The sequence below is a fragment of the Trachypithecus francoisi genome, unplaced genomic scaffold (assembly GCF_009764315.1).
Source record: "Trachypithecus francoisi isolate TF-2019V2 unplaced genomic scaffold, Tfra_2.0 Contig00661, whole genome shotgun sequence".
Taxonomy (NCBI): Eukaryota; Metazoa; Chordata; class Mammalia; order Primates; family Cercopithecidae; genus Trachypithecus; species Trachypithecus francoisi.
Window position 1 is genome coordinate 42,140 of NW_022680804.1, and position 23,585 is coordinate 65,724.

Here is a 23,585-nt window from a genome sequence, read left to right on the forward strand (position 1 = left end):
TCGGAGGCTGACTTACTTACCTGGCCCAAGTCTAAAGCGACCTGCTTGGTATGCCATGTACCCCGCTGGAAGAACCCAAAGCTGCTCTTGTTGGCACCATGGCACCAGGATTCCTTTGGGTGCAGGGCTGATCCCATAGGTCTCAGCCAGGGAGTGGCCTCCTCAGAGGGAGCTAGGCAGCAGGTAGTGCAGGACTAGAGCTGGGGCAGGAGTGGGTGCCGGTCCTGCCCGCGGCCTCACCACACATTGTTTCAGGAGCTGTACACCATCTTCCCATGGCTGGTAGAGAGCATTTTTGGCAGCCTAGATGGTGTCCTCATTGGCTGGAACCTCCGCTGCTTACAAGGGCGTGTGAATCCTGTGGAGTACAGCATCGTGATGGAATTTCTTGACCCTGGGTAGGTAGATTGGTCACCGGAGAGAGGCTGGGTGATTCCTCATGGTGATTCCGCCTTTAAACCACTCTCTGAATTTCTTACGATTGAGAAGCAATCAAAGCAGGATAATTTGCAGTTCATTTGCTTTTTTGTGTGTTTGTTCAATTTCATGTTCAGTGGCCCCATGATGAAATTGGTTTATAAGCTTCAAGCTGAAGACTATAAGTTTGACTTTCCTGTCTCCTACCTGCCTGTAAGTAAACCACAGTGGCGAGAGTGGTGCTCGGGGCAGTGGGCCTTGCACAGCCCTGTGGTGATGGGCAATCTCCTCCAGTCCTCTGAGGGCAAATTGAGGAGTGATTTGTTCCCGGGGTATGAGAGGCAAAGGAAATGGGTATTGCATGGCTGCTACCCTTGCTGTGTGTAGCTTTTTATGAGATGGTAGGAGAAGTTCTAAGCAAAGACTCTTGTTCAGGCACTGCTGAGAGGCAGGGCACTGTCCCCACAGATGGGTTCTGTGTGTGGGTCTCTTCCCCAGCGGCCTTCCCAAAGTGCTGCTGTGCATGTGGGGCACTGCCTATCGGGCACTGTGCACCAGCACCTGCCCACAAGCCTCACTGCCTCTCTCTGCAGGGTCCTGTGAAGGCGTCCATCCAGGAGTGCATCCTCCCTGACAGTCCCCTGTACCACAACAAGGTCCAGTTCACCCCTACTGGGGGCCTTGGCCTGAACCTGGCCCTGAGTATCCTTTGGTGGCCCTGAGGTAGGGAGGCTGTGGGTGGCCCAGCACTCGACACTGGGGGTTGCTCATCAACCCTGCTTGTTTGCCCCTGACGCTGCCCTCAGATCCGTTCGAGTATTACATATTCTTCTTTGCCGTGAGCCTCATCACTCAAAAGGTAGGGAAGGGATGCCTTTAGCTGGGAGAGGTGGGACCATGACCCAGGGCTTCCCTGCACTTGTTGGCCAGGCAGCGTCCAGAGCCCATGCTAACAACTAGCTTGGTTTTCCAGCCACTCCCTGTGTCCCTCCACGTCCGTACTTCAGACTGTGCCTATTTCATCCTGGTGGACAGGTACCTGTCGTGGTTCCTGCCCACCGAAGGCAGTGTGCCTCCGCCACTCTCCTCCAGCCCAGGGGGAACCAGCCCCTCACCACCTCCCAGGTAAGGCTGCCCTTTGTTAAGACGTGGCTCTTCCATGAGGGAGTGGCCTCGCCCACGGGGATAATGTTGTCACCCCTTTGTCCGGGGTTCCCCAATTTTTCTCATGCCTCTTTCCCCACCCCTAGCTGTCTTAGCACAGGTTGGAGGGTGGGGGTGTAGAGGGCAATCTGTCCTTAGTTTTCAGTGTCTTTGGCCATCACTGAAGCTATCAGGTCCCTGGAGGCCTCCCTGGCCTTCATGGGAATATGTTGTGTTGTGCGTGGAGCAGCCCTCCCCACAGGCAGTGTCTGAGCCAGTGAGCAGGGTGGAAAGGTTGTCCTATGAGCAAAAACAAAATGGAAATCTCTGGGCCCCAGGAGCAGGTCTTGAAGGGGAGGCCCTGGACCAAAGAGCCTGTTGTGCCAGTCCAGACAGGCTGAGCCTGATGCCCGCCTGCACAGGTAGGGAGTGTAAAGCAGGGGCTCTCATGCCTGGCTGTCCTGGGTCCTCAGTGGGCCCTAACGCAGGGCCTCTTGGCCGACTTCCCAGGAGACCCTCTTGCCCCGGCAGCAGCTGCCTATGCACCTCTGACCCTCCTTAATCTCACTGGCCCATCACCTTCCCTGGGAAGCTGCATGCAGGCCCCTTCCTGCAGATGCTGGCCCACCCCAGATCTGCTGGCATATACAAGGCAGGCCAGGCCTTTACCTACAGTTCACACATGTGGACAGATTCCCCAGAGGGTGGAGGGGAGAAAGGGAGCGGCAGGGAGGAGACGCTGCCCGGTTGGCGGCAGTGATCAGTGACCCTGAAATGTTGCTGATCCTGTGGAGGACTTGGAGGCGAGGCAGATTCACACCCTCAGATGCACAGTCCAGCTGCCAAGCGGTTTTTGATGCCTTGTTTTAACTTTTTGGGTTTTTTAATTTAATTTTTTCTTTTAGAAATTATATATGTAGGCTGGGAGGATGGCTCACACCTGTAATCCCAGCACTTTGGGAGGCTGAGGCGGAGGGATTGCCTGAGGTCAGGAATTCGAGACCACCCTGGCCAATACGGTGGAACCTCGTCTCTACTAAAAGTACAAAAATTAGCTGGGCATGGTGGCAGGTGTCTGTAATCCTAGCTACTCAGGAGGCTGAGGCGGGAGAATCACTGGAACCCAGGAGACGAAGGTTATGGTGAGCTGAGATCGCGCCCCTGCACACACACACACACACACAAAAAGAAGTATATGTATGGTTTGGGTTTTTTTTCTTTGGAGACGGAGTCTCGCTCTGTTGTCCATGTTGGAGTGGTGCAGTGGCACGATCTCGGCTCACTGCAACCTCCGCCTCCTGGGTTCAAGTGATTCTCCCACCTCAGCCTTGCGAGTAGCTGGGATTACAGGCACAGGTCAGCATGCCCGGTTATTTTTTGTATTTTTTTTTGTAGAAATGGGGTTTCACCATGTTGGCCAGGCTGGCCTCAAACTCCTGACCTCAGGCAGTCCGTCTGCCTCGGCCTCAGACAAAGTGCTGGGATTACAGGTGTGAGCTACCGTGCCCAGCCTTTTTTTAAATTAAATTTAATTTTTTTTGAGACAGTGTCTGGCTTGGTTGCCCAAGCTGGAGTGCAGTGTTGTGATCACAGCTCACTGCAACGTTGACCTCCTGAGCTCAAGTGATCCTCCCACTTCAACCTGCCAAGTAGCTGGTACTGTAAGCATGCACCCCCACACCCAGCTTTTATTTTATTTTTTTGTAAGATGGGTCTTGCTATGTTGCCCAGGCTGCTCTAGAACTCCTGGGCTCAAGCCATCCTCCTGCCTCAGCCTTCCAAAGTTCAGGGATTACAAGCATGAACCACCACACTGGTCCATTGTGGGCTTCTTTTGTTTTTTGTTTTTTTTGACAGGGTCTTGCTCTTGTTGCCCAGGCTGGAGTGCAGTGGCACTGTCTCTGCTTCAAGTGATTCTCCTGGCTCAGCCTCCCGAGTAGCTGGGACTACAGGTGCCTGTCACCACGCCCAGCTAATTTTTGTATCTTTAGTAGAGACAGGGTTTCACCATGTTGACCAGGCTGGTCTTGAACTCCTGACCACAAGTGATCTGCCCGCTTTAACCCCCTAAAGTGCTGGTATTACAGGTGTGAGCCACCACTCCTGGCCTAGCCATTATGTATTTTTAAAGACGGTCTTACTCTGTCACACAGGCTGGAGTACAGTGTCACAGTCATCGCTTGGTGGCACAATCATCACTCAAGCCAGCCTGTCACCTCAGTGACTACAGGCATGTATCACCACAGCCAGCTAAGTAAAAAAAAATTTTTTTTTTTCTTGCAGAGATATGGGGATGCCTCGCTTTGTTGCCCAGGCTGGTCTTGAACTCCTGGCTTCAGCAGTCTTCCTGCCTCAGCTTCCCAAGTAGCTGGAATTACAGGTGCAAGCCACCACACCTAAGTTTTTATTTTGGAATAACTTCAGACTTACAGAAAAGTTTCCATGCATGATAAAAATAACTTGCAGGCTGAGCACGGTGGCTCACGCCTGTAATCCCAACACTTTGGGAGGCCAATGTGGGAGGATTGCTTGGGACCAGGAATTCGAGACTAGCGTGGGCAACGTCGGGAGGCCTCATTTCTACAAAAAATAAAATTAGCCAAGTGTGGTGATGTGCAACTATGGTCCCAGCTACTCAGGAGACTGAGGTGGGAGGATCACTTGTGCCCAGGAGCAATGAGCTGTGAGTGTGCCACTGCACTCTAGCCTGGGGTAACAGAACAAGATTCTGTCTCGGAAAAAAAAAGAAACTTTCATAGACCCTTCACCCAGATTTCCAAATTGTTAACACTGTGCTGCATCTGTTGTTTTTGACCTCTATTGTATGTGTTTTTTTCTCTAAGCCATTATGAGTAAGCTAAAGGATATGACACCCCTTGACCTCTTAATATTTCAGTGTATTTCCTAGAAGTGAATGCATTATCCTATATAGTCACAGTGCCTGTAACCACACCAGAAAGTTAGTATTGCCACCAGGCCACACACTATGTGCAGTGATGTTTCACAGGCTCACCCACTGTATGCAGTGATATTTCTAGTCCCCTTCAGTCAGGAATGGTCCCTTGCCTTTCTGTCTTTCCTGACCTTGACCCCTCCAGAGCATGCGGCCACCCCTTAGGCTGTCTGGTATTTGCTGGTGACTAGGCCTAGCACAGGCTTTGTTGGCAGGAGCACCGTAGTAGGACACCTGGTCCTTGCCAAATGCCCTTTATCAGTGGGTGAAAAAGGTGTCGGTCAGGTTTTTCCACTGTAAAATAATTACTTTGTGCCCAGATTAAATAGTAATGAGGCTGAGCTCATACCTGTAATCCCAGCACTTTGAGAGGCTGAGGTGGGCGGATCACGGGAGCTCAGGAGTGTGAAATCAGCCCAGGCAATGTAGCAAAATCCCATTTCTACCAAAAATTTAAAAATTAGCCAGGCGCGGTGGTATGCGCTTGTAATCTCAGCTACTTGAGAGACTGAGGTGGGAGGATTGCTTGCACCCAGGAGGCGGAGGTGGCAGTGAGCCAAGATCATGCCCCTATACTCCAACTTGGGCTACAGAGTGAGATCATATCTCAAAAACAAACAAAAAAACATCAGTAGTGAGTGCCTGGGCAACATAGCACAAAACTTTTAGCCAGCCGGACACAGTGGCTCATGCCTATAATCCCCAGCACTTTGGGAGGCTGAGGTGGGCAGATCACCTGAGGTCAGGAGTTTGAGACCAACCTGGCCAATATGATGAAACCACATCTCTACTAAAAATATAAAAATTGGCCAGCCATGGTGGCACATGCCTGCAGTCCCAGCTACTCGGGAGGCTGAGGCAGGAGAATCGCTTGAATCCAGGAAGTGGAGGCTGCAGTAAGCTGAGATCGTGCCATTGCACTCCAGCCAGGCATGGTGGTGTTGGTCCCAGCTACTTGGGAGGCCTAAGTCTAGGAGGTTGAGGTTGCAGTGAGCTGTGATTGCATCATTGCACTCCAGCCTGGGCAACAGGATAAGATCCTGTCTCAAAAAAAAAAAAAATTGATAATGAGAATTTACCAGAAAGATGTATGGAGACTATGTAGTTATCACTAGTATTAACATCCACTTTTGATTCTCCCCTTTTTTCAAATTGATTTTATCTGCAAACAGGGTCTTATTCTCTTACCCCGGGCTGGAGTGCAGTGGTACGATCTCTGCTCACAGCAGCCTCAACCTCCTGGGCTCAAGTGATCCTTCCGTCTCAACCCCCCAAGTGTCTGGGACTACAGGCAGGCATACCACTCCTGGCTAATTTTTGTGTTTTTTTGTGGAGACAGGGTTTTGCCATGTTGCCCAGGCTGGAAATTTCTTAATTTTTTAGAAACAGGGTCTTGCTCTGTCACCCCAGGCTGGTGTGAAGTTGGCCTGATCATTTGTCACTATAGCCTCAACTTGTGGGTCCAGGCCATTCTTCCTCCTCAGCCTTCTAAGTAGCTAGGACTACAGGCACATGCCACCAGGCCCAGCTGTTTTATGTTTCAATGTTTTTGTGGAGATGGATTCTCACTTTGTTGCCCAGGCTGATCTCAAATGCCTGGCCTCAAGAAATTCCTCCTGCCTTGGTCTCCCAAGGTGCTGGGATTACAGGTGTGAGCCCCCATGCCCAACCTCACTGTTGAGGTTGACCAAATTAGCTATTAATAGGGCGGTTACCAAATGGTGGTTCTCTAAACTTCATCCCTCCTTCATTGATTGGTGAGTCAGTAGTCACTTTGTGGTAAGGAGGACTTCTCTCTGTGCTATTGATTTATTCAGGTATATCAGTGTGGATCGGGGGCTGGGGGGAGGTGTGCATTGTGCTATTGAGCAACTTGTAATCTGTCCCTGCTCTCGTTGATTTTGAGATCCAGATTGCCCCTGGCTAGGCCAGCAGGAGCCTGTAACTCAGGCCTGTTTCTGTGTCTCCCTCAGGACACCAGCCATGCCTTTTGCTTCCTATGGCCTCCACCACACTAGCCTCCTGAAGCGACACATTTCTCATCAGACGTCTGTGAATGCAGACCCCGCCTCCCACGAGATCTGGAGGTCAGAAACTCTGCTCCAGGTGAGAGTCGAGCTGGTCAAAAGAAACTGTTCAGCCAGGCAGGCGCAGTGGCTCACGCCTATAATCCCTAGCACTTTGGGAGGCCGAGGTGGGCAGATCACCTGAGGTCAGGAGTTTGAGACCAACCTGGCCAACATGGTGAAACCCCATCTCTACTAAAAATACAAAAATTGGCCAGCCATGGTGGCACATGCCTGTAGTCCCAGCTACTCGGGAGGCTGAGGCAGGAGAATCGCTTGAACCCAGGAGGTGGAGACTATAGTAAGCTGAGATTGTGCCATTGCACTCCAGCCTGGGTGACCAAACTAGACTCCATCTCAAAAAAAAAAAGAAAAAGAAAAAAGAAACTGTTTAGCCACCTTCTACTATGTGGGACAGAGTCCCAGAGATGGCCCCTCAGCCTGGGGCTGATTTTAAATTGTTGGTATTTTCGTGCTATGACTATTTAGAAAACATGAAAATAAATCTACCCACCCTTCTAACTTATATGTCATTGATGGTGTTTTTCATCCCAGGATCCCCTGTCCATGGAAGTTGTTTTGTTTTGCCTGTGGTGATATAGTTGTTGCAGAGTGTTTTGGTTTCCATCTCCCGTGTTGTTGGAGATGTTTCCTGTGATTACCATTATGTGGATATTAAGCCCTGCCCCAGTAGCATTTTTATGACACTGAATGATTCAGGGGATCCAAGTAGTAGGTGACAGATTTCCTTGTCTACCCAAGCCTGTCAGGATGGTATGGGCTGGCTCACTCACTGAGTGCTGGCCAACTCCCAGGTCCTGGATGTGTCTTCTAGGCACACATCAGAGAGCTTCAGCAGGTGCTGCTTCTGACGCTGGATCCGGGGGCTGACTTGGTAGCCACAGCCTTGCTTGTAGATAAGATAGGATTCTATCTTCCACCTTGTATATAACTCCTAGTGTTTGAAGTGCTGCACTTTTTGAAGCCTCCACACCATTTCACAGCATCCTTGCAGGGTGGAATGGTAAGAACCGTTGCCCTGTTCACAGAGGGGACCGTGATGCCCAGATGACTCTTGGCTGTGTGGATTGTGGGCTGTGCTGGCCATGAAGAGGGCAGGAGATCGTGACACAGGGCTTATAGGGCAGAACTGGAAGGTACTGCTGTTACCTGGACCAAAGCTTTTTTTTTTTTTTGAGATGGAGTCTCCCTCTGTTGTCCAGGCTGGAGTGTGGTGGCACAATCTTGGCTCAGTGCAACCTCCACCTCTCAGGTTCAAGTGATTCTCCTGCCTTAGCCTCCCAAATAGCTAGGATTCCAGGTGCCCGCTGCCACGCTCAGCTAATTTTTGCATTTTTAGTAGAGATGGGGTTTCACCATGTCTTGAACTCCTGACCACAAGTGATCCATTTGCCTCAGCCTCCCAAAGTGTTGGGATTATAGGCGTGAGCCACCGTGCCCAGCCCTTTTTGTTTTTTTAATTAAGAAAAAATGTTAATTATAAGATACACATAACAAAATTTATTGTCTTAACCATTTCCAAGTGTACAGTCAGTAATGTTAAATATATTCATGTTGTTGTGCATCCGATCTCCAGAATGCTTTTCTTCTTGCAAAACTGAAACTGAACCGGCCCGGGCGCAGGGGCCTCACACCTCTAATCTTAGCATTTTGGGAGGCCAAGCAGGGAAGGATTGCTCAAGGCCAGGAGTTCAAGACCAGCCTGGCCAACATAGTGAGACCCTATCTCTTTTAATGAAAAACAAAGAAATCAAACCATTAAACAATTCCCCACCCAGCACCTGGCAGCCACTATTCTGCTTTCTGTTTCTATGGATTTGACTCCTAGATCTCATACCCAGAGTATTTGTAGCATATAGTACTTATTTGTGTGTGACGAGCATGCTTCACTTAGCATAATGGACTGAAGATTAATCCATGTTATAGCATGTATCAGAATTTCCTTGCTTTTTAAGACTGAATAGTGTTCCATTGTGTGGATGTACCACATTGTGTTTATTTATTCATCTCTCAGTAGACACTTGAGTGGCTTCTTTTTTTTTTGGAGACCAAGTTTTGCTCTTGTTGCCCAGGCTGGAGTGCAGTGGCGCGATTTTGGCTTACCGCAACCTCTGCCTCCCAGGTTCAAGCGATTCTCCTGCCTCAGCCTCCCAAGTAGTTGAGCTGGAATTACAGGCATGCGCCACCACGCCCGGCTAATTTTGTATTTTTAGTAGAGACGAGGTTTCTCCATGTTGGGTCAGGCTGGTCTCGAACTCCTGACCTCAGGTGATCCACCTGCCTTGGCCTCCCAAAGTGTTGGGATTACAGGTGTGAGCCACTGTGCCCACCCCTTTTTGTTTTGTTTTTAACAGGTTCTAACTTTGTTGCCAGGCTAGAGTGCAGTGGTGCAATCTTGGCTCACTGCAGCCTCAAACTCCTGGGCTCAAGCAATCCTCCCACCTCAGACTCCCAAGTAGCTGGGACTATAGGTGTGATGCCCCAACACACCCAGCTGATTTTTGTATTTTTTGTAGAGACAGATTTTCACTATCTTGGCCAGGCTGGTCTTGAACTCCTGGCCTCAGGTAATCCACCCACCTCGGCCTCCCAAAGTGCTGGGATGACAAGGCTGAGCCACTGTGCCTGTTGATTGCCTTTTTACTCTATCAATAGTATCTTTTCATGCTCAAGAGTGCTGATTTTGATGAAGTCTGTCTATATTTTTCCTTTTGTTGCCTGTGCTTTGGGCGTCATACCTAATTAACCATTGCCAAATCTAGTGTTATGAAGTTTTCTCCCATGTTTTCTTCTGAGAGTTTATGGTTTTAGTTCTTGTCCTCAGGTCGCTTACCCATTTTGAGTTACATTTTGGCGATGGTGTGAAGGAAGGGCCTAGCTTCACGGTTCTGCATGTGGATATTCTGTGTTCCCAGCTCTGCTTGTTGGAGACACTGTCCTTTCCCCACTGAATGGTCTGGCACCATTGTTGAGAATGGTTGACTAGCTAATGCTTTTTTGCAGGTTTTTGTTGAAATGTGGCTTCATCACTATTCCTTGGAGATGTATCAAAAAATGCAGTCCCCTCACGCCAAGGTAAGTTTCCACAGTTTTTCTTCCCACCTCCTGCTTCTGACCCTGCTCAACCTGCTGCTGCTTATCCTGCCTCTGAGTGAGTTTTCACAGACTGAATGGTGGGAAGCAGAAACCCACCACCCACTTGTCACTCAGAAGCCGAATAAGAAGTGGGCATCGTTCTCTAGTTCCTGGTGGCGGGCAGGGGGTGTTGCACCCTGACGTGTAGACACTTGAGGACTGGAGGTCTGGCCTCTCCAGGGCCCACCCTGTGCAGCTTCCTGAGCCCCCTCCCTGGCAGCAGGAACAGATGAGGTTGTGGTGCTCTTGCTCTGAGGGCGGGGGAGCTTCGATGCCTCTGGGAGCCACGTTCTCGTCTGTCTCCTTGACCATCAGCAGTGCCTTTGTGCTTTCCCATGAAGGGGTGGCTTGGAGCCTCCTTTGCCTGCTCCCCCTACTCCCCTACCTCCTCCAGAGCATGAGCAAGCAGCCCTTCTCATGGTGGGTGGCACCTGGTGCCCCCCTGCATGCAGCCTGCTTGCCTCCTCTCCCTCCCTCTCTCCTCTCCCTGCTCTCTCTCGCAACACGCTGCTTGTAGATGCCTGGAGGTGGCAGAGGCCCTGGGTCACTCTTGCTGTTGCTGTTCCTGGAGCTAGCACCGCCCCCGGACTGGTCAGAGTGAGAAAGCAGCTAGGTGAACCTTAGATCTCCAGTCAGTCACCTCCATGGAGCAGCTTGACTCATGCCTGTCTGGGCCCTTGCCTGAGGTGGCATCAGCCACGCAGTCTGGTGCCCATGGCGTCTGTGCATCAGTATGCTTGGGAAACTTCGGCTTTGTCACTGACAGATTTATTGAGGGTTTCCTCCTGAATGTGGGTGATGGAGTTAAACTTCAGAGGAGCATCCTGTCACTTTTCCTCGGGTTCTGGCAAAGAGCTGTGGGTCTGCTTCTGCCACAGTCTCTACAGCCAGTTCCAGGGCCCCATGCTTTGCCATGTGAAGGCTCTCTCAGAGCATAGGGTCCCCCAAATCCTCACCCTCAGAATCACATGGGTGGAGAATGGGGAAAAGCTGAGGACCCCATCTTGGGCCTCCTGAGTCACAAAGAGCCTGCAGTCCCCTTCCTGCTTCCAGAGCAGACTTGCTGCATGTCCCTGGCTGGTGCCTGGGGGCCTGGTTATTCCCCAGGCCTGCTCCTCCTGTGGGGCTCTGGGTCCCTCACTCAGCACTAGTGCATGTGGTGTGGCGTGGCCTGGCAGGGGCAGAGGCCACCACACTGCATTGTGTTCCTGTTGCTCCTTCTGCCTTCTGAGGGAGTGGAAGCACACCTACGTTCAAGAGTCAGCCAGAAAGACTCTTTTGGGCTGTCACCTGTGAGGATTCTGTGTCCTCACAGGCCAGAGGAAGGGCAGGGGGCTGTCCCTGTGGAGCGCAGGAGGTGCAGTTCCCTTCCTCCCCACATTCGCTTCCTCTTGGCCAGACCTTGGGGTGGGTGGGCCCTGCTCAGAATACCTTGCAGTGGCCGGACCAAGTATGCAGGGATGCTCTACTCTTCGCCTCTTCCAGTTCAGGCAAAACACAAAACGCAAGAAAACTTGGTGGGTGGGAGCCAGAGAAAGGCAGCTATGGAGGTCTGTGTCCCCCAAGGCTTCTTGCCGCTTGCCCAGGCCTGTGCTACATGTACTGCTGTGCAGAAATCCCTGCCTGTCCCCACTAGCCCTTATTTTCAGATGCAGGAAGTGAGGCTCCTGGGGTCATCCTCCTCACCCTGGTTGAGTCCAGGATGTGTGCTTGCTCCCCAGTGGCCCTGTGGGCAGTAAGGATGGCCATGGCGCTGCAGGCCACTGTGTTCCTGCAGGCAAGAGCAGAGCCACACTGGGGAACTGTGTGTCTGATTCCTCCCTGAGCCCCAGGTCTGGCACAGGGGAAGGCTGTGGAGGGCAACACCTCCCTGCCCTACTCCTTCGCTCCCTGCTCTGCGTGTCATGGCGACTGGCGAGTGTTCTGATCTCTCCTTTGTGGAGCCCAGTGGGTGCGCTGCTTGGGCAGGAGGCATGCTGCTGGCGAGGCAGGATGTGCACCAGGCTGGCTCTGGCTGCACTGGGCTGAAGGGGTGCTTTGGCAGGCCACGGTGCCGCGGGGCAGTAGGTTGGAGGGTCGTGGCTAGGAACCAGCTCAGCCTCAGGTTCCTGCTGCCTCTGGGTGTGTGTGGCTGTGGCCAGATCCTCGGGGGCTCCCACCCTTGGGAACCCAGTGTATCTGGAGGGTGGGAGTTTCTGGTGCGGTAGGAGAGGCTGCCTCCAGGAGTCAGAGCTGATGTGCACACCACCTTAGCTGACCTCCGTACTGTGGGGGTGGAGGGCAGGGCCTGGTGGCCTGAGCCTGTGCTCCTCGTCTCTGTGCTACCCTTGGGGAACTGTCTTCGCCCTCAGTTCTCAGAGAGCCACACGGAGGGGACACTGATTGAGTTTTAGACAGATAGGAATTGATCATGTCTTATACCAATTTGGTAAATTTCTTAAGACAACTCAGGAGAATCCAGTCAATTCCACGTGTGTCTTTTCTGGGCAGAGTCCTCCTCCTGGAACATGCTTCGCTGGTTTTTCTGAGCCTCAGGATCTTGAGGTCTTGGTGGCTGGCAGCATGTCCCCGCGAGGGCCCTGGGCTCTTGGAGGGCCCTGGTGTGTGTGCACGTGCCACACAGAGTGTGGCCTCAGAGTCACTGGGGAGAATGGGTCCCATCTTGAAGGGCAGTGAGTTGGGCCCTTCCAATGAGCTAGAGAGGCCTTTAGGCCCCAGCAATATTGAGGGGCCCCCAGGTGACCTGGAGGGTCCATCTGCCCGGGCCTCCAGAGCTGAGGAGAGTGTGGCCACAGCCCTGGCCTGGCTTCGGAGGGGGGTGTTGCGCTGGCCCGCGGCTGCTGGGACTGCAATTGTTTGGATTGTCACTGACCGTGCTTTTGTTTTTGTTTTTTTCTCCTCACTCCTGGGCTTGTTCTCATTGCTTTCTTTCTCTCTCCGCTTCCCCCTCCCGTGTCTGGTCCTCTCTCTCCCCTTCCCCACCCCCTCCTCTTGTCCTCTGCTCTTCTGCCGCTTCCGGCATCTCTCTGTTCCTTGTCTCAGCTGGAGGTTCTGCACTACCGACTCAGTGTCTCCAGCGCCCTCTACAGCCCCGCCCAACCCAGCCTCCAGGCCCTCCACGCCTACCAAGTACTGGCTCATTCGTTCCCTTCCCCCTGCCCAGAGTGCATGTCCATGCCTGGCAAAGCAAGGGGCCGCTGGGGCCAGCCTCTGGTGACTCAGAGGCTAGTTCCAAGCAGAGCGAGGCCCCTGTGTCTGGGGGAGGCAGGGGTCAGCCTCCAGTCTGGCCTGGCCCCTGGCTTTGTAGTCTAGCTTGGTTGGGGGTGGGGATGGTGGCTGTATGGCAGAACAAGGCATGTGGTCCTGGCTGTCCAGGCTCCCAGCCAGTGGAGGTGTCACAAGCTCTCCGGTGTTGGAGGCCCCGTGCTTGGCCTGGTTTGAAAAACTGGAGTCCTCAGGCCTCAGCAGTGGCCTGGTTCACTGCGCTCTGCAGGGTCTGGTGCTCAGGAAGGAGCTGAAGACGCAGAGGCCTGGGACTTACGGGTGGTGTGGGTTCCGCCTTGTTTAGAACTGTCACCCAGCCTGGACGTGCTGTGACCCAGAGCCTGTGTGTGAGGCAGGGGGGTGGGAAGGACCTAGGGCTTGACCCTATAGCCCACAGAAGCTGTCTGTCCTTGACAGCCCAGCCAGGACCCGGCCGTCACCTGGGGAGCCCTGGCCACTCATGCACACCTCCAGAGGCGGATTAGAGTGGGTGGTGACCTCATAGAGGTTGTAGCTGCCTAGGCAGAAATGACACGTGTGTGGATGGATTTGAGGTCAGTGAAGCAGAGTTCAGACTTGTAGGGGACTTCAGGGATGACAGCGGAATCTGTGAGTCAGGGAGACAGGCTGTGCTCACAGCCAGTGATCTGTCCGTTCACCTGGGAAGGAGCACGCATGACTGAACAGGAATTAGAGCACAAGATGAGAAAACGTGTTGGCCCCTGAGCGCCGTTGGGCTGGGATGGCGGCCACAGCACACGGGGGCACCTCATACCGCAGGAGCCGCTCCAGAGGAGAGGAGGGACCTGAGAGGGCTTGGGCCAGGGAGGGAGGACAGTGTCCAGAAAGCATCTGGTAAACCCCATGGTGGGAGGGGTGACCAGCGAGACCTAGGTGGGGTGAGCTGAGGTGCTGTGAGTCTCAGCCCAGTGGGAAATGTGGGTCTTTGGGGAACACATCCTTAAGAAGCAAGCAGGTGTGACTGTGGCCAGGGACTCCATGTGGGAACATGGCCCAGGAGGGGTGCCGAGCTGAGGGAGGAGTTTGGCTCAGCACACCTGTGGGAAAATAGCCTGAGAGGGTTCCAGGTGACTGCCGGGGGCAGGGACGGACAGTGGGCCCTCCGACCCTTCGGAAGGACCAGGTGAGGTGGGGCAAGTGCACCAGCAGGGGAAGGCAGGTTTCCAGTTCCCATGTGGAGGTTGTCCCCTCCCCTGAGCCACAGGGAGGATGTTAGGGCTCAGGATCCTAGGCCAGGGTTGGAGGGAGGGCCTGGGCTGAGATTGGAGGAGGAGAAAGACCCTGGTCTAACTTCCCACCCCACTGGTGCCCTTCTAGTTGGGCAGTATAGGTACAGGTATTATGTCTCATACTTTTCTCCTTCCGTCTTTTCTTTTTTTTCTTTTTGAGACGGAGTCTCGCTCTGTTGCCCAGGCTGGAGTGCAGTGGCATGGTCTCGGCTCACTGCAATCTCCACCTCCCAGATTCAAGTGATTCTCCTGCCTCAGCCTCTTGAGTAGCTGGGATTACAGGCACGTGCCACCCACCCGGCTAATTTTTGTATTTTTAGTAGAGACATAGTTTTACCGTGTTGGCCAGGCTGGTCTCAAACTCCTGACCTCAAGTAATCCGCCTGCCTTGGCCTCCCAAAGTGTTGGGATTACAGGCGTGAGTCACCGCACCCGGCCCTTTCTTCCAAAACAATGCAGATTCATTGCCCAAAGACTTAACGATACAGATAGATAGAAGAAAATAGCCAGCCGCGATGGCTCACGCTTGTAATCCCAGCACTTTGGGAGGTTGAGGCAGGCGCATTGCTTGAACTCAGGAGTTTGAGACCAGCCTGGGCAACATGGCGAGACCCCTGTCTCTACAAAGAAATACAAAAATTAGTCTGGTGTGGTGGTGTGTGCCTGTGTTCCCAGCTACCCGGGAGGCTGAGGTGGGAGGATCCCTTGAGCCCTGGAGGCAGAGGCTACAGTGAGCCGAGATCACGACACTACACTCCAGCATGGGTGACAGAGTGAGACCCTGTCTCAAAAAAAGAAGAAAATGCCTCCCACCCTGTAGCTCCATCTTCAGACTCAGCCACTGATCTCTGGGGCGTGTCACCTGGACCTGTGGGGACAGTTTCTAACAGGGAGACTTGAGTGGGCAGCGATATGGGCAGTGGCCCGTGCGGGGTCTGCAGCATCCCAGGATATACCCGGAGCATGGGCCCTGCACCAGCCTCAGCAGCACAGATGTATGAAGGCCCAAAGGGCTGGGGGACAAGCGTGGAGAGGCGAGCATGTCCACTCAGACTCAGGGCCCTGCCCTCAGCACCCTAACTCCCTTGCCCTCGTCAACTCTTGATGCTCCCACCTGCCCTCCCAATGCTAAGCAACCGGAGGAAGCCCATGGCCACCAAAAAGGCTTTCCTCTCCAGCTAGATCTCCAGGATCCTGCTTGTATGTTACAAATCAAAGTTTGGCCTAGGCTGGGCACAGTGGCTCATGCCTGTAATCCCAGCACTTTGGGAGACCTGAGGTCTGGCCAACATGGTGAAATCCCATCTCTACTAAAAGTAAAAATTAGCTGGGCACAGTGGCACACACTTGTAGTCCCAGCTACTCGGGGGGGCTGAGTCAGGAGATTCGCTTGAACCTGGATGCGGAAGTTTCAGTGAGCCGAGATAGTGCCGCTGTGCTCCAGCCTGGGCGACAGAGGGAGACCTTGTTTCAGGAAAAAAAAAAATTTTCACCTAATATCCCTGACTGCTTTTGTCTTGGGGTTTTCCTGACCACAGGTCCCTGGGCAACAGAGGAAGTGACGCCCGGGGCTTCTGCTGGGCTGAGTTCTCATCTGGCTGTGTCCAGGATGAGCAGGTGGAAGGATTTGGGGAGGAAAGCGAAGCCATGGGGTTATTTTTGAACAAGGTCTTACTCTGTCACCCAGGCTGGAGTGTAGTGGCACGATCCTAGCTCACTGCAGCCTCAAACCCCTGGGCTCAAGTGATCCTCCCACCCTAGCCACCTGAGTCGTTAGGACTATAGATGTGCACCACCACACCCAGCTAGCTTTTTAAAATTTTTCGTAGAGACTGGGTCTCCCTATGTCGTCTAGGCTAATCTCTAACTTCTTAGCGATCTTTCCGCCTCTGCCTCCCAAAGTGCTGGAATTACAGGTCTGAGGCACCACACCTGGGTTCCATGTGCTTTCTGCACACACTTGGGAGGCTGGTGGGAGACCCTGGATCCAGAGCTTGGGGGTGATGCTGGGTCTCTTCTGCCTGAGGATCAAGACAGGCACCAGTGCCCAAGGGCACAGCCTGTGCCACCCACTGTGGGCTTGCAGCAGTGCAGAAGCAGGGCTGGGGGGGCCTCTGCAGATGTGTCTGTCTTAGTGAGGCCTCCCTAGGGTGGGCTGTGGGCGCTGGGCCAAGCACTTCCCTACTACAAGCTGGTCAGAGTTCAGACCAAGCATTGTAAGGCACGTCCGCTGGGTGCCAGGCACAGTGGTGCCCCAGGGAGTGGCCCCACTCCCGGCCTGGCTCGTGCCTCCTGGCTCGTGCGGGGAAGCAGAGCAACCGGCTCAGGGTGGGATGTGGTCAGACCTGGAGGCCTAGTGCTGTGGGTGCCACGCTCCTTCCCAGGCCCTCACCCCTCCTTCTCCACCTAGGAGTCGTTCACGCCTACTGAGGAGCATGTGTTGGTGGTGCGCCTGCTGCTGAAGCACCTGCACGCCTTTGCCAGCAGCCTGAAGCCAGAGCAGGCTTCGCCCTCCACCCACTCCCACGCCACCAGTCCCCTGGAGGAGTTCAAACGGTAGATGTCCCTTGCGGCTTCCCACCACTGCTGTCTCCCCCGCTTTCCCCTCCTAAGGTGTCGCCCACAGCAGCCTCTCCCCAGGGCATGGAGGGCAGGGTGAGGGGAGTCATTTTCTGCTCACAGCGCACGTGAGGCCTCTCCAGGCCTAGGCGGGTGCCCTCTCTCCCCACCCAGTTGGCTCCCAGAGCCTCTCTCTCCAGACTGGCCAGAGAGGCCCCATTGTGCTTCCATCTCTTGCATCTCATCTTCTTCAACCCTGTCAGAAGAGCTGGGGCAGCCCTGACTGCCAGGCCCATTAGGGCCAGCAGAGTGGGCTGTTTGTATGGGACTGAGGTGAGGTGTGTGCAGGAGCAGCACTGACTTGGCCGCCTGTGTGCTGTGTGTCCTTGGGATGTTCCCTAAACTCTCTGAACCTTGGTTTCTTCCTCTGAAGAATGGGGCTGAACCTCCCGGAGGTGCCCAGTGCTCTCCCCCGGCAGAGCCGACCCTCACTGATGGGAGCCGCGGGCTCACCTGTGAGCAGGGCCTCCTTACTGGGCAAGCAGCAGGTGACCCTCCCAATCCCCTGCAGGGCCGCTGTCCCGAGGTTCGTCCAGCAGAAACTCTACCTATTCCTGCAGCATTGCTTTGGCCACTGGCCCCTGGACGCATCGTTCAGAGCTGTGAGTGTTGGCCTCGTCACACATGTGCCTGTGTCCTCTGTGTGCCCTGAGGTGCAAGGTCCTCTGGGGCAGGTGAAGGAGGAGAGCAAGTGTTTTCACAGAGGCCTTGGCAAGGAGGGGGTCTTGGAGGGCCACATTGTTCTTTCTGTTTGTTTCCAAATCCAACCCTCAGGAAAGCCCTGCCCTGTCCCACCTGTCTGCTGCAGGGCAGGTTCCTACCCTTGCCTGACCAGGGAGCACTCCCCCTGGGCTGGGAAAAGGCCACCTATGACCCTGGCTTCTGGAGGGCCAGCAAGAGAGCCAAACCTCACAGGGCTGTGTACGTCTCTCCTGCGCCCTCTGGGTGACGTGGGAAGAGCCAGTCCCACCCAGCTGCCGCCTGGGACCTGGGCTCCAGGCCACCAGAGGATTTGGCCCCCAGCCACTGAGCCCTCAGCACACACCTCCCCCACAGGTCCTAGAGATGTGGCTGAGCTACCTGCAGCCATGGCGGTATGCGCCTGACAAGCAGGCTCCGGGCAGCGACTCCCAGCCCCGGTGTGTGTCGGAGAAATGGTGAGCCTCAGCCCCTCTCACAGACATGCACTGGCTCCCCCAGGTGGATATTGCTCCAGTGGGTGGAGGCCAGGCCAGAGGCCTGTGCTGGGGTCAGCCTGGTCCTGGCCCCCATGGCCGCCTGCAGTCCTCTCCCAGCCCCTGCCGAGTGGAGCACAGACCAGCCCTTCCTAGACTGAACTTTGCCAGGCCCTAGAATTGGTTTCTCATGGAAGCGGTGGGTGACCCATCCTGCCCTGTCCCCTCTCCCTTCTGTCCCAGATGAGTGTTCAGCCATCCCCAAACTATCCCTTGACGCTCATCAGCACAGAGCAGAGCAGTGGTGATCAAGCAGGGAATGAGGGAGGCCGCCTTCCCCTCATCCCCTGCTTGATTCTTACAGCAGACCCCCAGGCTTCTGTGGCACCTCACATGGCCACTGACCCCTCCCCTCACCCACGGCCTTCCCCTTTGGACCCTCTGGGGGATCCTCCCTCAGCCCCCTCAGGCTTTGGGCCAGCCTCTGCCATGGTGGCCTCCGTTCACTTGGAAAGGGGACTCAGCCTTGCTAAGGATGTGGTGTCCTCAGAGGGCCTGGGTCTTACCTGCCTCTGTCCTGCCCTCCCTGCCTGCCCATGGCCCCTGAGTTGTCATCTGGGACAGCTTGTCACCTTGGCCAGGGAGAGTCTGAAAGCCCAAGGGTGAGCAAGGGCATTAGGGACATGGACCAGCACAGCCCCCGCCTCCAGTTGGAAGACTGGCCCTGACCTGCCACCTCGGTCCCCAGGGCGCCCTTTGTCCAGGAGAACCTGCTGATGTACACCAAGTTGTTTGTGGGCTTCCTGAACCGCGCACTCCGCACAGACCTGGTCAGCCCCAAGCATGCGCTCATGGTGTTCCGAGTGGCCAAAGTCTTTGCCCAGCCCAACCTGGCTGAGATGATTCAGAAAGGTAAGTGGTCAGCCTGGGCCAGCCGGGTAAACGTCGACCAAGCCAGACCAGGGCCAGGCCCTTAGCTGGAGGCGACCGGTCTTTAAGAGGGACCCACACGCCCAGAGTGGCTAGCAGAGGGGGCTGTGGAGACTCCTGGGACACATCTGTATGGTGAAGTCTGAAACCGGCTGGATCCTGCCTGCCCTGCAGCCACCAGGCACTGGCGGGAGGATGGCAGGTGTGCCCACAGAGGGGGACTGCACGGTCCAAGCTGCGGCCCTGTGGCCCCGCCGTTTCTCCCTGGCAACTCGTGGTGGCCGCTTGAGGAGGTGAGCCTGGACTCTGCCGTGCATTCATCCTGGCTGGGTTGGGCGTTGGTTTCTGTTCCTCCTGCTGTTGTTTACCTCCTGCAGACACTGTTGGGGGTCTGTGAGCCACCAGCTCCCCCACCTGCCCTCCTCAGCCACCTACTGTGTGGGAGATGCTGCCAGGCAGGGCCTCAGGAGGACACCCCTGGGTCACGGCTCCCCAGACACCTCGGAGGCACCTCAGAATTCTAAGTCGGGTACTCTGCCCCCGGGAAGTGGGTGCCAGGTTCGACCGTCTCCTGCCTTCTAGGTGAGCAGCTTTTCCTGGAGCCAGAGCTGGTCATCCCCCACCGCCAGCACCGACTCTTCATGGCCCCCACCTTCACTGGGAGCTTCCTGTCACCCTGGCCACCCGCAGTCACTGATGCCTCCTTCAAGGTGAAGAACCATGTCTACAGCCTGGAGGGCCAGGACTGCAAGTACACCCCGATGTTTGGGCCCGAAGCCCGCACCCTGGTGAGTGGGCCGGCGGTGCCTGTCCTCAGGGCCCCTGGAGCCATGTGGCTGAGCAGAGCCAGGGAAGTGCTGTGATCCGGCAGGAAGGAGGGAGGCTGGGTGTCGATTTATCGCCGTATCTCCTTCCCCCGTTTTAGTAAAGTCTCATTTTTTCCTGATAACGAAGGCAGTGTTTGTTGGGAAATTTCAAATTTAGATGATCATCCTTTAGTCTTTAAAAGTCCTCCGGTGGAAGCTGCTCCTCCCGACGCTCAGCAGTCTGGCTGTGCATTGCTCTTGGGGCCCCCGGCCAGCCTGCCTGGGTGGCAGCACAGGCCTGTCCTGCTGGTGACCTGGTGACCTGCCCGCACCTCCCTTGCAGGTCCTACGCCTCGCTCAGCTCATCACACAGGCCAAACACACAGCCAAGTCCATCTCAGACCAGTGTGCGGAGAGCCCGGCTGGCCACTCCTTCCTCTCATGGCTGGGCTTTAGCTCCATGGACACCAACGGCTCCTACCCAGCCAACGACCTGGACGAGATGGGGCAAGACAGCGTCCGGAAGACAGATGAATATCTAGAGAAGGCCCTGGAGTACCTGCGCCAGATATTCCGGGTACGACCTATGGGACCTGCCCCACGGCCATCAGGGTCCCCTTCCCCGAAAGATCCACTCCACCCAGCCTGTGCTCAGCCACGTACCAGTCCCAGGCCCCACACATACGGACCCAGTGTTGTGGGAGGCAGGCCCACACCTCGAGCGTCATATCTGGGTCCCCTTGTTGGCGCTGTTGTAGGCTGGTGGGGTGAAGACTGGTCCCCTCCCTTCATCTTGACGCTGAGGGCAGAGGCACTTCTCTCTGGCAGCTCAGCGAAGCACAGCTCAGGCAGTTCACGCTCGCCTTGGGCACCACCCAGGATGAGAATGGAAAAAAGCAGCTCCCCGACTGCATTGTGGGTGAGGACGGACTCATCCTCACGCCCCTGGGGCGGTACCAGGTGAGAGGCCCGTGTCTCAGAGGAGCATGGGCTGGGCCCTGACCCATCCCTACCTCCCTCCTCCCTCGTGAGCAGAGGCCATCAGGCTCCTCTGAGTTGTATGTGGGGCTGTGTTTTCTGACCCGTCCCTATGGCCTGGCTTTCTAGATCATCAATGGGCTGCGAAGGTTTGAAATTGAGTACCAGGGGGACCCAGAGCTACAGCCCATCCGCAGCTATGAGATTGCCAGCTTGGTCCGCACGCTCTTCAGGCTGTCGTCTGCCATCAACCGCAGAGTGAGTGGGCAGGAAGACCGGCCTGGCCTCTTCAGAGAGGGTTCTGGATGCTCCTGCCCCGGGTGCAGTCCCGGGGTGGCTGGTGGGGGTGGAGCACTGCTGTCCTGAGGCCTGTGGTGCCACCACCCCACACCCCCATGCCTCTGTGCTTCAGTTTGCAGGACAGATGGCGGCTCTGTGTTCCCGGGACGACTTCCTCGGCAGCTTCTGTCGCTACCACCTCACAGAACCCGGGCTGGCTAGCAGGCACCTGCTGAGCCCCGTGGTGCGGAGGCAGGTGGCCGGCCACACCCGTGGCCCCAGGCTCAGCCTGCGCTTCCTGGGCAGTTACCGGACGCTGGTCTCGCTGCTGCTGACCTTCTTCGTGGCCTCTCTGTTCTGCATCGGGCCCCTCCCATGCACGCTGCTGCTCACCCTGGGCTACGTCCTCTACGCTTCTGCCATGACCCTGCTGACCGAGCGGGGGAAGCTGCACCAGCCCTGAGGGTGTCAGCTGCCTTCAGAGCAGGCTGGGGGGATTTGCCACGCAGCCCCACCCTTGGGCCTGAGAGGACCTGGGAAGCCCCTCCAGGAGGGAACACGGTCATCCTCGGGCTTCCGGAGCAGGGTTCCTGCAGCCGCAGAGGCATCTGGAGGAAACGCAACCAAGAAGGGAAGGCAGGCGGGGCCCAGCAAAGGAGTGGCTACCAGGGCTCCACAACCACGCTCTGTGACGGCGCAGAGCTCAGCGCCGGCCCCTCCCTCCCTCCCTCCGCCAAGGACTCATGGCCCAGCCAGCTCTCGGGGCCTTTTTCCAGCGCCCATTTGGGTACTCTGCCGCACTAAGCTTGGGAGCCAGCCTGCCAACAGCCGCCTGGCCTGGCCTCCCGACTGGCTGGCCTTGAGGTGGGCAGAGCGGGTTGTGGTGCCTCCTCTCCCTGTGTGGGACCAGGACGGTGGCTCAGCCTCCACTCCAGGGAAGAATCAAAGTTTCTAGAGTCGTGAGAAAACTATTGAGAGTAGCTGTCCTCTGATTCCTCACTGTGAGGGATGTTCTTCATGTTCTCCCAGCTGTTCCAAGACTGGGCCGTAGAATTCCATGTTTCAGGAGCCTAAGACCCGCCCAGAGCCCAGGTGCTTCACCGCAGACCCCAAGCCATCGAGCACATCGCCCAGAGCAGTGGCCAACATCATGGACCCCTGTGCCTTGTCACAGATGGGTGCTGGTCCTCAGGTGTTGCAGACACTGCTGGGTCCATGGGGTCGGATTCTGCCAGTTTCTGCTCTGCAGCCAAAGATGGTCAGAAGCATTGTCGCTTCACTAACATCAAGTGTTCAAAGACATGGCAACTGTTTGATGGTACTTAAGTATTCAAAATGGACGACAACTGCAGATTCTCTGACAGAAACCAGCACGGGGTCTTTACCTTCCTTCACCCCACAGATGACACACCAGGGACAACAGCATCTCAGTGGCGATTTCCAAACCAAGCCTTTGTTTTTGGTGTGGGGGTTTAGGGGTTTGCTTTAATGTTTTTCAAATTGTAAATGTTGGGCTTTGTATTTTGATGTAAACAGAATAATGGCATTTTAGGGCCTGTGACCAAAAATCAAGCTTGTAACTCGACCATGGATCTGAATAAACCTGTTCTTGCTTCTGAGTCTTCTGGCACCTGGGCTCAGTCTCCAGGAGGTTCACCTGTACAGAGTCCCTGAGCACACGGGGGCTGCAGGAACAACTGCTGGGCACCCTGTCGGCCCCTCCCTGCAGTGTCCACAGGCCTGGGCCTCTGGCTTCCTATTCTTTCCTCTCTCAGAGGCACAGTAGACTTTGCCCCATCTTTACAAAAGATGCAGAAAGTTAGGCATGGTGGCTCACATGTGTGGTCCCAGCTACTTGGGACACTGAGTTTGGAGGATCGTCAGGACCCAGGAGGTCAAGGCTGCAGTGAGTCTTCATCACGCCACTATACTCCAGCCTGGGTGACAGAGTGAGACCCTGTTCTCAAAAGCGGACCTCCAGGAATGTGTGCTGCCATGTCTGTGGCTTCCAGAAGCTCCAAGGATTGCGGGAGTTGCTGGGGGCCGAACTGTCTGGCCAGGAGCGGGGGTGCAGACAAAAACATATTGAGAACCAAGAACAGCAAAGGTGAGTGAGGGGGCAGGGTCTTGGTGGCTGGGACCTGGACAGTGATGGCCACAAAGCCAGCTCAGTGGCTCCTGCCTGGGGAGCGAGGACGGCAGCAGGCAACTAGGTTCCAGCCACTTACAGGTCGGGGGTAGGGACCTCGCCAATAAATTGGGATTTAAATTGCCAAGAGCTTTCACTCTAGAGAAAATGCTGGGACGAGAGCAGAAGCAAAATGCAGTTGGGGGGCCCAGCCAGGAGGCACTTGTGGGGGACTTCCAGGGAAGGCCTGTAGTTGGAGCATCTTGGGAAGCAGTTCTGTCTGGGGCACAAGGAGGAGGGAGGCCAGGCTGGAGGCAGGAGCACCTGCACGTTCTCGTCTCCACCCTTGGATGCCTCCAGAGTGGTCTGCCCTAACTGCCACCGCCGCCGCCGCCTCAGCTCCTAGGACGCCCTTGACTTT

The 23,585-nt window shown here is 55.3% G+C and overlaps 1 protein-coding gene across 9 annotated transcripts in view; it reads left to right on the forward strand.

Annotated features, from left to right (window-relative positions):
- Positions 1–22,655, forward strand: part of LOC117087519 (sphingomyelin phosphodiesterase 4) — a 30,526-nt gene extending 7,871 nt beyond the window's left edge. For 2 of the 9 annotated variants that reach the window (XM_033217801.1, XM_033217812.1), the window contains exons 4-20: positions 256–398; positions 555–630; positions 1,011–1,119; positions 1,224–1,276; positions 1,391–1,542; positions 6,487–6,619; positions 9,604–9,675; positions 12,778–12,864; positions 16,660–16,805; positions 17,380–17,470; positions 17,925–18,025; positions 18,792–18,955; positions 19,556–19,761; positions 20,123–20,356; positions 20,608–20,739; positions 20,887–21,015; positions 21,170–21,499. In XM_033217801.1, the coding sequence (XP_033073692.1) occupies positions 256–398; positions 555–630; positions 1,011–1,119; positions 1,224–1,276; positions 1,391–1,542; positions 6,487–6,619; positions 9,604–9,675; positions 12,778–12,864; positions 16,660–16,805; positions 17,380–17,470; positions 17,925–18,025; positions 18,792–18,955; positions 19,556–19,761; positions 20,123–20,356; positions 20,608–20,739; positions 20,887–21,015; positions 21,170–21,499 (2,358 nt within the window). Of the gene's footprint in view, positions 1–255; positions 399–554; positions 631–1,010; positions 1,120–1,223; positions 1,277–1,390; positions 1,543–6,486; positions 6,620–9,603; positions 9,676–12,777; positions 12,865–16,659; positions 16,806–17,379; positions 17,471–17,924; positions 18,026–18,791; positions 18,956–19,555; positions 19,762–20,122; positions 20,357–20,607; positions 20,740–20,873; positions 21,078–21,169 lie in introns of all 9 variants that reach the window. The other 7 variants (XR_004438846.1, XM_033217831.1, XM_033217793.1 and 4 more) reach the window with 7 other exon arrangements.
- The last annotated feature ends 930 nt before the right edge of the window (positions 22,656–23,585 follow it).